General features: G+C 40.0%; 2 protein-coding genes across 2 annotated transcripts in view; both read left to right on the top strand.

The window, feature by feature from the left end:
• The window catches only part of Smgc (submandibular gland protein C), a 30258-nt gene extending 20953 nt beyond the window's left edge, over positions 1 to 9305 (top strand). The window contains 7 exon segments of the mRNA NM_001004449.2: positions 381 to 470; positions 2329 to 2418; positions 3259 to 3432; positions 3799 to 3861; positions 7615 to 7737; positions 8167 to 8346; positions 8433 to 9305. Of these exon segments, the coding sequence (NP_001004449.2) occupies positions 381 to 470; positions 2329 to 2418; positions 3259 to 3432; positions 3799 to 3861; positions 7615 to 7737; positions 8167 to 8346; positions 8433 to 8590 (878 nt within the window). The 3' untranslated portion in view covers positions 8591 to 9305.
• The window catches only part of Muc19 (mucin 19, oligomeric), a 122983-nt gene that overhangs the window by 20953 nt on the left and 87596 nt on the right, over positions 1 to 14434 (top strand).

A 14434-nucleotide genomic window follows, 5' to 3' on the forward strand; every position in this document is an offset into this window, starting at 1 on the left:
AAATTATGGCATTCATTTCTCTGAAAGTGAAAATTTCCATGTTATTTAACTGGCCATTGTTTTCAGAAAGGCAGAGGTAAACTGGCCCTTGAAATATGTAGTTGAATTTTACCCTCTGACTATAGCCTGTGGTAACATGTTCCTGAGAATCTATGCTCAGGGTATAGGTTAAATAAAGGCAAAAGAATCAAGGTAGTATGTAGTTTAAAGCTGTACTTTTTGTCAAGTCATTGGTTGTGAGAACAATGAACCATGCTCTGAAAGGTAGTAGATTAGGTTCTGGCAGGTGGCTAGCAGCGGATTGTTTAATTTGTTGAAAACAAGGAGTGAATATTACATGCTTGACCAAAAATCCGATGATATCATTTTAACTTCTCCAGAAGACAGCTCTAATGAAGAGAACCTGAAAAAGGTCCTAAAGGCCTTTGCTGACAGAATTCCACAGTCAAGCACTGGTTCCAGTGACTCAGGTAGTCAAGTATGAGTATGTGACAGTGAAAGTTGACCCTCCAAACCCTTGCTTTATTGCCAGCTGTTTTGTTTTGTGTTTTATCCAAGTTGTAGAGTCTGTGTGCCTTGGTAGAGGATTTGTAAAGTGAAGGACATTGTTGTGGTTGGTCAATGGTCTGGGTCAAAGCCCATTGCTAACATTGACCTTAGTGAACACAGAAGAGTATTTCCTTGACCTGATAAAACCTGGATGCTTCCTGTCAAATATTTTATGAGGAGAAGTCTGTTGATAACTTTTGCCAGATATAATCTGCCAACACCCTTCCTATAATCTGGCTGAACTGTGAGTGGGAAAAGGAATTGTGTGCAGAGCACTAAATGAAAAGATTTTTGTGACCCTTCCTGATGAGTGACTTGAACTCTTTTGGACTTCAGCGATAATCCTAAGTCATACCCGCTACACTGTGCTGTGTCCTCTTGTGAATTTGACAAAGATTCAGAACTCATTGTCTTTCCTTGGATTTTTGGCTTCTACCAAACTGAGAGAATTTGTTTCCCCAGTTTTGCCATTAGACAGGGTCAGCGAAAATATTGTGGCTTTTTCTAGACTTTGATGAATCGGACCATATTATTCTAAGGGCTTTTAAGAACCCATCATGCCCAGTAATCACACCATGAACAAACTTGTCCCCACATAGTGCTGATCTGAAGACTGATGCACATTCAAATCATCCTTATACTATGACTTTCCCTTTGCCAGGTGACTCAAGGCTAAGCAGTAGGCTGAGTAGGCCGAGTCATGGTCTCTCCACAGAGGCAGGAGATGGCCCCTACTCCAGGGTCAACAAGCAGTTGCACTTGGTAGAATTGAGTAGGATGTAGGTATTTGCAGTCCATCCACAGTATCTGCAAGCTCTGATGAAGGAAGTATGAGTGACTCAGGTTTCCATGCATTCCTTTCCATGGTTATCCTGCCTATACATTAAAACATATTTTGTTCTGATTTCCTACGGAGGAAACACATGCTCTCATTGTGTGTTTGTGGTTGTGTTAGACAATGAAAAGAAACATGTTGAAATTAAATTCCAGATTTCAACTTTGAATCACTTTGGTTTAGTGAGGATCAATCAGTAATCTTACATGAAACGGCTCGCTATATACAATTCGGTTACAGACCTCAGAATGTTGATGTTTCTCTCCACAGACCAAAATATTTAAGGTGATTTCATAGAAATGTTAGTGTCTCAGAGTGTCAATCCTGGTCTTGGTTCATTCCTAAATGAAGAGAAACATAAGGGAACAGGTCAATGTAGCATTGAAAGAAGGCAAGATTCCTGTAGAGAGGTTCAGACAATCTGCCTCAGCAGGGCGAATCAGGGAGACTTAAATGCAGTCAAAGTTTAGATCGTTACAATTCTCTAAATGAGAGGGAGTTCAGTGTACTTACTTGGTCATTGCTGAAGGAAGGGCTGAGCTAAATTTGAAGTTGACGTTTTTGTTTTAAGTTCATGCTGTGACAATAACCAATTATAAAAGGACCTTGGGAATCTGTGCTCAGATCTGTGTTGACAAGAGGTATAGTCTCACCTAGAACCTTTTGAACTCTAATTGTTACTGATAGGGCAAAATGGCTAAATTGATCTCATTCAGACTTTCCACACAGTACTCTTTTCCGTGATAAGAACGAAGGATGGATCTAGGTTGGATGCTGTTCTTTCTGCCAAATCATTTTTGGTGGAAACATAGAAAATTTGTGGAAAATCTGGTAATCTATGTATTATTACATGTTCTGGTGATGACTTTAAATTTGTGTCACTACAAAGTATGAATATTTAACTTTTGTTCTGTGCTCTGATAAAATCCCTTTCCTTCCTACAGCTGACAGGCCTAATGCATATTCAGGTAATTCATTTTCAGGAGAATTGGAGCGAATATTTGACAGCAACCCGACTAAAGCCAGTGGCACAGGTAGTCACGTTGTCAGTGTGTGGTCATCAAGTATAAATTGTTCTGAGGTTCCAAACCTTTGCTGGCAGCTGGATATTATCCGGATGGAAGTTCTTGGCACCTTTTTAAAGGACCATTAGGAGTAAAGGGAATAGTTGTGATATGTCATGCGTCTGATTAAAAATTGGTATTAGTGAACACCACAGATTTCTCTGGCAATGAAGATGGTGGTGGTGGTGGTAGTAGTAGTTGATGTCTTTTCTTCTTCTTCTTCTTCTTCTTCTTCTTCTTCTTCTTCTTCTTCTTCTTCTTCTTCTTCTTCTTCTTCTTCTTCTTCTTCCTCCTCCTCCTCCTCCTCCTCCTCCTCCTCCTCCTCCTCTTCCTCCTCCTCTCCTGCTTCTTTGTCTTCTTCTTCTTCAGATATTTTATGATCATATATGTTGATCATGTTTTTATAATGCAGTTTGTGAAAAACCTTCTGATAATGTAGCTGAAATGTGAGTGGTAGGAAAGATTTTATGTAGAGCATTTACAGAATCAACTGTTTTTCAAGTTAGAAGAAAAAATAAGCAGAGAGTCACTTTTAATAAAGTTTTATGTTTTTGGTGTTGTTACTTGTCATGGGAACTGCTGGTTTGTGGCTCAAACACGTGAAGAAAGACTCTGCGGTTGGCTGTGGAATTTGTAGCTTGAATTCTTTTGTTGGCCATGCTTTTACTAGAAAAACACTTAGATCAGGTAATTTGTTGTGGAGGATACGCTTTCGGTGATTTAGGTATTGTTTTCCAGTGTTCCTGTGTAATGTATGGGAGTTCAGAAAGGTTTCGCTATCTTCTGTGACGTTCTTTTTATATTCTGCAGGTAAAGAGAACTCAAACGATGCACTTAGGCTTGGTTTGGATGGCGCTGCGAGTGTAAACACTAATTTAGATGCTTCTGCTACACACCATGTTGGAAGAAGTGGATCTTCCACAACTCCGCAGAAAGATGAGCGTTCTCTTTTTGATCTCATTAAAGCTATTTTGAGATTACAAGGTATTCTGCCAAGTCTCAGCTCCTAGGGAGTCACAGAGTTTCAAATATCTTTTTATACTATGTGTGGGTATTGTTTTAGTTTAACGTGAATAGGAAGATCAGGGACTTTAATTTTAGATTTCTTTATTCCTTTTATTTTGCTTTTACACTGGGAGGTAACACTTGGTATTCTATTTTGAACAAAGTGGAGGAAGAAGATTGGAGTTAAAACTTGACTGGTTATTAATGAGTTTAGTAAAGATAGAATTAATAATGCTGAAAAACAAAGTAAAAGAACTGGAGGTTTTTCTCTTCCCTTTGCTTTTACATTTATTGGAGTCTTGTGGTCTTCATATGACAATGCTTCCCATGACATGCTTTCTGCAGGTAGTGGCAAAGGCGGTAGCAGTGCAGAAACTGGAAGCAGCAGAGGTCGTGGCAGAGGGTCAGGTAGGCTACTTAACATGTGTGGGTGAACTGTTAATAAAAGAAGTGGTTGAAAATCATGGACAGATGGGATTTGGTGCAGAATATTTACTGAAAGAATTGGAAAGGCAAGAACTGACTGGACAGGAGTCTACTGGACCTGGACCTATGAGGCTGAGGGATGATGCAATATTTCAGACCTGTACTAAAGTAGACCCTTCTGAGAATCTCAAATGGCTTAAAATTCATTGTTTCATAACTTGCATTTTCATGTTCCATCAAAGGAAAGAACAGTTGGTACGTGTTTTTCGATGGAGACCAACATATTGCGTTTTTTGGTTGTGTTGTGTAGACTTTGATGGAAAGTTAAGTTTAAGTTTGGTCTCAGAAGGAGAAGCGACGTTGGCAGTGGATCAAGCAGTTTACCTCAGCAGTACAGAACGGCGAGATTTAGATGCACTCAGGATTTTAGAGCCTTGTGTTTTGCTGAAAACAAAACATTCCAAGTTGTGTGATATGGCTATTGCCGAGAGAAGCGTAGAGTGAAACTTGAACTTGCAAATATTGTTAAATTATGTCCTCTGAGTATAGCCTATACTGGACATTCTGTGGCTATCTGGATTCAGGGCAAGTGTAGATCATTGATATTGTCTCACCTAGGATCTTTTGAAACTTAGATATTGTGTCATATGATCTGGGGAATAAATTAATCTGTTTGATTTTTCTCAGAGAGGCCACCTTGCTCTTCTCTCTTGAGGGAAAGGAAAGAAACAGGGACGGATCCAGTAGTTTTACTTACAGAGATCACCCTGTTCTGTTTTGCGTGAGAAGAAAGAAAAAAGCAAGGCTAGATTTAGTTTAGATACTGAACTTTCTGTAAAGTTAGCATTTGTGAGAAAAGAGACACGTTGTCTAAAAGGCGGTAGCTGATATAGTATCCTATGGTCAGGGGTGACTTTTAATTTGTCAGAATACAGAATTAAATATTTTTTGATGAAAGTCATTTCCCCTTCTATAGCTGACAGCCATATAGCATGAACAAAGAACATTGCAAATTAATAAATTATTTGAGAAGTTTATTTCAAAAACCAAGGACCAATACCAGTGGCTCAGGTAGTATGTAGCAGTCAAAGCTGAATTTGTCACACTTCCATATTTCCTGTATTAGCCATTGTGTTATTCACCACTTGTAAAGCCTATGTGCCTTCATAGAGGACTACTAAAATGAAGGACAGAGATGGGGTTAGTTATCAATCTGGGTCAACATTCGTAGTGAATATGGAGAAAGAATTCTCTAACAATGAAGAGTCTGGGCATGTTTCATGTCAGATAATTCATAATCAGGTGTTATGACCACCTATACATAATATAGGCTGTCAACAATCTTTAATAGTCTGATTGAACTATGAGTGAAAGAAGGGATTATGTGCAGAGAATAGGCAAAATAAAAATTTGGGGAAAGGACCAAGGGCAAGACCGAATTCTTTTGGAATTTTAGTGTAATGACACTCAGTAATGAGACTTGGGCATACAAACTCTGGTAAGTTGTGTGGTCCTGAGGATTTGAAACACATTCAAGTCATCTTATCTTTATCCGGGATATTCACAGTATTGCCATTAGAAAGGGTCAGATGGACAGATTGTCTTAGTTTGTATAGACCTTGAACAACTGGACCAGGCAATTCAAAGGGCTCTTGATAACCCATGGTCTCCAGTAATCACACTACAAACAAACATGTCCCCACACAGCGAGGATCTGAAGACTGATGCGTATTCACAGCGAGGATCTGAAGACTGATGCGTATTCACATCAAGGATCTGAAAACTGATGCGTATTTGAATCATTGCTATGGTTTTGATTTTCCCTTTCCCAAGAACCTCAAGTGGAAGAAGTGGGTTGAGGGAGCAACCATCAAATCGGCTCTCCTCAGAGTCAGGAAATGAGGCCGTAGTCCAGGCTCCCACTGGTAGACAAAATCAGAACGTAGACACCAGCAGTTCGTCTACAGTCTCTGCAACCTCCAGTAAAGGAGGTATCTCGACCTGCATTTCTTTAAGTGGATATCCTGACTATAACATTTATTGTGCTTCAAAATTCCTATGGAGGAAACACATACTCTCATCGTATGATTGTGGATATGCTAGAAAATGAAAACGAGGTGGAAATTAAATTCAGATTTGAACTTTGAATTACTTTGGTTTAGTGGGGACTAATCAGTAACCATGAATTGAATGGATCTCCATAATTCAGTTACAGTCACTAGAGTGTTGATATTTCTCCCCATAGTCCTAAATCTTTGAGGTGATGTTATTGAAGTTTTACTGTCTTAGATGGTCAATCCAGAATTAATCAGGATACATCCTTAAGATGAAGAGACAGACAAGGGAACGTGCCAATGTAGTTTTGGAAGAAGAGACGCGTACAGAGGGTCAGACAATCTGCCTCAGCAGTGAGAACCAGTGAGATGCAAATGCAGTCAGTAGTTTAGATGATTGCATTTGTCTGAGCGAGATGGAATTCAGTGTATTTTACTTGGTCATTGCTGAAGGAAGGGCTGAGCTAAATTGGAACTTGCAATTTCCGTTTGAAGTTCTTGCTGTGAGAAAAGCACATGATAAAAGGACATAGCATGTAGTGTGATAGCTGTACATTTTGTCAAGTCAGTGTTTGTGAGAACAAAGAACCATGGCCTAAAAGGTATAGATTATGGTTGGACAGTTGGTTAGGAGCAGATTGCTTATTTGTTGGAAACTAAGAATGAATATTGAAAGATTGACCAATATTCTGAAAATATCATCTTAGCCTCTCCAGTTGTCAAGCCTCTTGAAGAGGGAATGAAAAAAAGAAATTCATAGAGGCCTTCACAGAGCTACTTGGACAGACAAGCACTGCTGCCAGTGTCTCGTGTAGTGAAGAGTCCCCCACGTGGCACTGAAAGCAGAACTTCCCAATCTCTATTTTATTGTCAGCTGTCCTTTTATGTTTTGTATCATATTTTACCCCAGTTGTAGAATCTGGGTGTCTCGGTAGAGAACTGGGAAAGTTCAGGACAGTGTTGTGGTTGGTCAATGGTATAGGTCAAGCCCATGAGTGACATTGATCTTACTGACCATGGAAGAAGATTTCTCTGACAAGATTAAATCTGGATATCTCTTGTCAAGTATTTTATGAGGAGAGGTCTTTGGATCAACTTTGCCAAGTACAATCTGCCAACAACACTGACATAGCCTGTCTGAACTGTGAGTGGAAGAAGGGATTACGTGCAGAGCGTTTAATGAAAGGAATTCTGTTACCCAGCCTTGAATTCTGTAATTGGACGGATGACTTTCAGGGATGTGGCTAGGGCATACTCCTTCTGCCAGGCCGTGTTCTTCTCAGTATTCGAAACAGACCGCTGTGAATGCTGAACTTCCAAATCCTTGCTTTATTAGTAGCTGCTGTGTTTTGTTTTGGTTTGGTTTCTTTCAGTTTGTTTGGTTTGGTTCTTTTCCAGTTGTAGGGTCTGATGTTTTGGCAGAGAATTGGTATAGTGCAGGACATTGTTTTGGTTGGTCAATGGTCTAAATTGATTGTTGTGAATGTGGAAGATTTTTCTTATAAGCTAAAACCTGGATGTTTCTTGTCAGATATTTTATCAGGATGTATCTTTTGATCATTTTGCCAAATATAGTCTACCAACAACTGTGTAATAGTCTGGCTGAACTGTCAATGGAAGAAAGAATTCCATGCACATAACCTGAGTCTCCTCTCATCCCCTGAACTCTCCACAAATTTAGGCAATGGTCTCATGCTGCAGGATCAACCAGCACCTGCTTCTGGTAGAAATGACAAGACTGTAGACACTAGTGGTCTGTCTACAGAGTCTGCAATCTCCAATGAAGAAAATCTGAGTGGTTCAGGTATTCTGTCCTGCACTTCTTTGTATGGATATCCTGCCTAAAACTCATATTTGTTTTACATGTCCTATGGAGGAAACACATGTTCTCATTGTATGGTTATGGACGTATTACAAAATGAAAGGAAAGTTGAGATGAAATTCAGATTCGCAATTTGAATCTCTTTGGTTTAGTGATGATTCGTCAACAGAGAAATGAAAAGTAAATGTTGTTGTTGTCGTTTGGAGTCATTTTGGTTAAAATGAACTCTTTTGGTCCTGGGTCATGGTGGTGTAGACTTTGAGTGAAAAGGCTGACACAGTTATAAGATCTCTAGCTGTCCTAGGATCTCTAATAATCTAAGTGTGATCATCCTGGTCCCCACACAGAATAGACATGAAGAAGAATGCATACTCAATGTCATCCTTGTGATTGTTATTTTGCCTTTGCCAGGTGACTCCAATAAAGTAAGTGGGCCAAGTTCCTCAGCTGTCGTCTCCACAGATTCAGGAGATGATGGGAATCTGGAGGATAAACAAGTACCTAGGTTTAATGGAGATGAGAGGGATGGAGAGAATAACAGTGACTTTTTTGGTGCTGGAAGCTTGGATACTGGAAATACGAGTGACTCAGGTATCTCGACCTGCATTCCATTCCTAAAATGTCCCAGCAAATATCTTCCTTCATAATTGTTGTAATCATGTTTGATTTTCCCTCAGGGAGCCATAATTTGTCTTCTGGGTCTGGAAGTAGTGTAAGAAGTAATGTTTCTATCGGTGCTGGACCTTCTGACCAAAATGAATCTGCTGACCTTGGTGGTAGTGGCAGAGTTACCTGTGCTGGCAAGACCGTATCTGGAGCTTCTTCTGTGGCTTAGATATTTAGAGTCATTTCTCATTTGGAAAATAATTTTTGAAATCTACTTTTAAAGCAATGATGAAAATAATTAGCATTCATATTCATAATTTGCAATCAACTCAGGCTTTGGAATGATTATCTACTTAGTTATGATCAGGTAGAAGTCTTTTATCTTCCACTGGCATGTAAAGAGCCAGGGCTGTTGTCTGTTTCCTTATTTGTCTTCTTTCTAAAGTGATTTGGACTCTGCTACAGTGGTTAGTGTTTGGCTCAATCTTTATATCCTGGATGTAGAGTTGATTGGCTGGGCGATTTTTGCAGATATGTTTTGGAGAGGCATAGCCATGTTCATCTGTTTTTGCAATATCATAGGAATTCTACAAATTGTTAAGATAATATTTGTGACTGCTCATTCAATTTGATAACTTTCACTCTTGGGAATTAGTAAAGAAAAAGGCCCCTTACACCTTCTGGAATGAGCATTCAGAAAAAATTTACTATTCATTGGAACAGGATATTAGGCTCAATATATGACTGCAGTGAGAAACCTAATCAAATGATAATGTCATTTTGTAATAAGGTTGACTTTCTCTCAGGATTGACTATTAATCTGCTAAAAAAAAAAATGGCTTTGTCGTATAGTGATAAAGTTGTTGTATTTTAGTTGCTCTTCATCTTTGGGTATAAAATTTTATAGCCATCACATATTTCAAACTAATAAAATTGAAAATATTATCCTTTGTTGCTGATTTTATTCAATTGCCATTTCCTGGAAGTACTCAAGAGACACTGAGTTTTGCATTCCCTATTTGTTGCCATGAGTTCAGAGAGTCAGGCTTCATTTTTTGTTGTTGTTGAGATGTGTGTTGTGAATTAGTATCTCTCTTTTTTTGTAAAGAAAAGTTAGAGTTTAGTAAGAACAAGTTTTAATGAGTGCATACCAAGTGTGTTTTTCTGTGCTTGGGTTAGCTCACTCAGGATGATATTTTCTAGTTCATTCATTTGCCTACGAATTTCATGAAGTCATTGTTTTTGATAGCTGAGTAGTACTCCATTGTGTAGATGTACCACATTTTCTGTATCCATTCCTCTGTTGAAGGGCATCTGGGTTCTTTCCAGCTTCTGGCTATTATAAATAAGGCTGCTATGAACATAGTGGAGCACGTGTCTTTGTTATATGTTAGAGCATCTTTTGGGTATATGCCCAAGAGAGGTATAGCTGGGTCCTCAGGCAGTTCAATGTCCAATTTTCTGAGGAACCTCCAGACTGATTTCCAGAATGGTTGTACCAGTCTGCAATCCCACCAACAATGCAGGAGTGTTCCTCTTTCTCCACATCCTCACCAGCATCTGCTGTCACCTGAGTTTTTTTAACTTAGCCATTCTCACTGGTGTGAGGTGGAATCTCAGGGTTGTTTTGATTTGCATTTCCCTGATGACTAAGGATGTTGAACATTTCTTTAGGTGCTTTTTGGCCATTTGATATTCCTCAGCTGAGACTGTTTTGTTTAGCTCTGTACCCTATTTTTTAATAGGTTTATTTGGCTCTCTGTAGTCTAACTTCTTGAGTTCTTTGTATATTTTGGGTATTAGCCCTCTATCAGATGTAGGATTGGTAAAGGTCTTTTCCCAATCTGTTGGTTGCCATTTTGTCCTAATGACAGTGTCCTTTGCTTTACAGAAGCTTTGCAGTTTTCTGAGGTCTCATTTGTCGATTCTTGATCTTAGAGCATAAGCCATAGGTGTTTTGTTTAGGAAAATTTCCCCAGTGCCCATGCGTTTGAGACTCCTCCCCACTTTTTTTCTATTAGTTTGAGTGTATCTGGTTTGTTGTGGAGGTGCACTTATTGATAAGTGAATATTAGCTCAAAAGCTCGAATTACCCAAGATGCAATTCACAGACCACAGGAAGTTCAAGAAGAAGGATGACCAAAATGTGATGCTCCCACTCCTTTTTAAAAGGCGAAAAATATCCATAGGAGGGGATATGGAGGCAAAGTTTAGAGCAGCGACTGAAGGAATGGCCATTCAGAGCCTGCCCCACATGTGGCCCATGTATATACAGCCACCAAAACTAGATAAGATTGATGAAGCTAAAATGTACATGCTGAAAGGGACCGGATATAGATCTCTCCTGAGAGACACATCCAGGGCATGTCCAATACAGAGATCAATGCTAGCAGCAAACCACTGAACTGAGAACAGAACCCCCTTTGGAGGAATTAGAGGAAGGATTGAAAGAGCTGAAGGGGCTTGCAACCCCATAAGAACAACAATGGCAGGGAAGGGAGAGGCAAAGATTAAAACAGAGACTGAAGGAACACCCATTCGGAGCCTGCCCCACATGTGGCCCATACATATACAGCCACCCAATTAGACAAGATGGATGAAGCAAAGAAGTGCAGACCGACAGGAGCCGGATGTAGATCGCTCCTGAGAGACACAGCCAGAATACAGCAAATACAGAGGCGAATGCCAGCAGCAAACCACTGAACTGAGAATAGGTCCCCCGTTGAAGGAATCAGAGAAAGAACTGGAAGAGCTTGAAGAGGCTCGAGACCCCAAAAGTACAACAATGTCAAGCAACCAGAGCTTCCAGGGACTAAGCCACTACCTAAAGACTATACATGGACTGACCCTGGACTCTGACCTCATAGGTAGCAATGAATATCCTAGTAAGAGCACCAGTGGAAGGGGAAGCCCTGGGTCCTGCTAAGACTGAACCCCCAGTGAACTAGACTATGGGGGGAGGGCGGCAATGGGGGGAGGGTTGGGAGGGGAACACCCATAAGGAAGGGGAGGGGGGAGGGGGATGTTTGCCCGGAAACCGGGAAAGGGAATAACACTTGAAATGTATATAAGAAATACTCAAGTTAATAAAAAAAAAAAAAAAAGAACAACAATGCCAAGCCACCAGAGCTTCTGGGGACTAAACCACTACCCAAAGACTATACATGGACTGACCCAGGGCTCCAATTGCATATGTAGCAGAGAATAGCCTTGTTGGGGCACCAGTGGAAGCAGAAGGCCTTGGTCCTGCCAAGGTTGAACCCTCAGGGGAGGGGTAGGGGGGTGGATGGAGGGAACACCCATATGGGTGAGGGGGAGGAGAGGGGGGCTTATGGACAGGAAACCAGGAAAGGGAATAACATTTGAAATGTAAATAAAGAAATATATCTAATAAAAAAAATAAAACCAAGCAAAGAAAAAATACTAGAACTAACAACAGCCAACCAACCAACCAACCAACCAACCAACCAAACGAACAAATGAAAGGAACAGATGCATAGATCAGTTGGAAAGAGCACTTGCTGCACAACCATGAGGACTGAGGCTTGCACCCCAGTACTCACACAGCAAGCCAGATCGCTCTCAAACACCTCTAATTCTACCTCTGAGGGCTTAGAAGAGCCAGGAGACAAGAGACAGGAGGGTCTCTGTGTCCTGCTGCCTTCCTGTGTAGCTGATCAAGATGAAGTCCTGGGCTCACGAACTGCCTCAGAGAAAGAGAGAAGGACAGAAGCAGAGACCTAGAGCCTTCTGGCCTCCAGGCACAGCAGTCAGTTCCATACTCGGGCACATATACTTATGCATCTGTTTGTGCATGTGTATATCTGAATGAATGAATCAGTTGACCAATCAATCTTTAAATTAAAAGAAACCCAAAACATCCATTTTTTTAAAAAGAACAAGTTTTAATATATATTTTTAATGTGGTCATTAAGGGGGAATGGATCATTTCTGGAAAGAGTACACAGTTGAGAGTGAAATGATCTTCATAGAGGGTGATATTGAAGTAGGTCTGTTTATCTATCTATCTATCTATCTATCTATCTATCTATCTATCTATCTATCTACCTACCTACCATCTGTCTCTTCCTATCATTATCTATTTCTCTCTGTTGATTGATCAATCTATCAATACCTCTTTATATCTGTATTATTTTCATGCCTTTAAAAGTACTGTGTTAAAAGACTTCAAAGTTTATGTAAAATACCTTGGAAAAATTGTTTTTTGTCTATGAATTTCTTTAGTAAGTGACATAAGGGTATGTAAAGGCATATTGGTTAGGATTGCAGATGTGCCTAAGGAATTTACAGCATATGTTGGGCTATAACATGCTATATACTGGTTTATAATCTTGGTTCTAAGAGGGTATCTGTGTTCAACAAACAGAAGGTGTTGGCTTCTTTCCTTTTCGTTGTCCCCTTAACTCGCCCTCTTACCCCATTCTGCCTTCATTTCTTTCAAACTTTTCTACTTTCCTCTAAGTTTTGTGGATGACAGAAGTTCAACTTCCTGAAGCTTTCTAAGGCTGTATTATATCATTTATAGATGCTACCTGTGCAGGGGTCAAAAGTGTTGACACTTTTCTTCTAGGGGAGACATGACAACAGAATAAAAAAAAATACCTTAAACCGATCATTATGTTTAATCCTGAAAATAGCACTCAAAATTGAAAGATCTTTGTCTACTCTGAGTTGACTGAGAACATATTGCTAGAAAACTATTAAGATCTAAAGATCCATTGAAAAGGCTGGCTTTGAATGTGTTTATCTAGGGCTACTAGGACACTCTGCATAAGGTGCTATGTGTAGACAGACAGAGCTCCACCACAATCATAGCAGGGATTCGGTTGTGTTGTGGTGAGAAGATCAAGGCCCCCTCCTTTGTAGGAGCGCTGTGCTCTGCAGTTTAACCTCTGAGGTTAGGAGTGAGAGAGACCTTGGGCTCCAAAGTTAGGAGACTTTGGTCTGTTTATTTTTGTCCCTGCAGTTAGAGGTCCTGTTTGTCATATAACATCCACAAACTCTTGCTGAGCAATAAAGAATGGAAGCTAAATGTTCATACCGTCAAATAGACCATATTGTCCAACTCTGTTGAAAAACGAGAAGACCTTCAGGTCTTTATCCGGTGATCTTTCCTTATGCCCAAAGGAATCCTAATGTACAACTCTCTCACCAATCCACCCTGGGGCAAACCTTGCTCGGAGATTGCTTCCACAAAAACCACTTAGAGAAAACAGGAGCAACTCACATGATTCCAATTCTCCATGTCTGCTCAGTAAAGAAATACAGTTTCTTTACTAGGCCAGTGAATTAATTTTTGTGGCAGGGATCCATGCTAAGGGTTGGGCAAAGTTTCCACACTCATCAAGTGAGTAACCCACTTGCTCCAAACAAAGGGGAGTTGGTTGACAGAGCTGCCGTTTCACAGGGGAGACCTACGTGTCATCATCTTAAATCTGAAGATGTCCTTCCTGGTCATCTGGTATACCTTGGCATACTATTTAGGAGACTAATTTTATTGAGGCTTAGCCACAATTCCTGTTTAGGAGTGAACCTGATAACGAAAAATGTTTGGCAATCAGTAACATTTGTCGGCCATAAACATCAAACTTTGAAGCTGCTTAAAAGACAAAAGACTTTTGTTACTCATCCTAAGTAAGTTGGTACTGTCAGGCATGATCTATATAAAACAGTCACCCTGGACCAGAAACAGTAGAAGCAGATGAAGTTTGTACACCCAGTAGGCTTCTTCATTAGTGTCTTTCAAATACTGCTATGCCTAGTCTAAAAGGGAATTCTTTTCAAGGTAAACCTGGCTTGTTGCAATCAAATAAAAGAGAAAGTGAAAGCTTAAAACTTAAACGTGGCTATGTACTGAGAATATAGTTAGACAGAAAAGAACAATGTCAGGAAAGAATTCAGTGGTTGAATAGCCGGTAATGGGGCCAGAGGAGATGACTATAATATGATTAGAAGAACAATCCCTAAAAGAAAAATACTGAAGCAACTTAGAACTTAAAGTCAGGTTACCAGATGCTGACAGATTTGGAAATGGGACTTAGCTTTATGTTTA

Source organism: Rattus norvegicus, chromosome 7 (assembly GCF_021556685.1).
Source record: "Rattus norvegicus strain SHRSP/BbbUtx chromosome 7, alternate assembly SHRSP_T2T, whole genome shotgun sequence".
NCBI classification, from domain to species: Eukaryota; Metazoa; Chordata; class Mammalia; order Rodentia; family Muridae; genus Rattus; species Rattus norvegicus.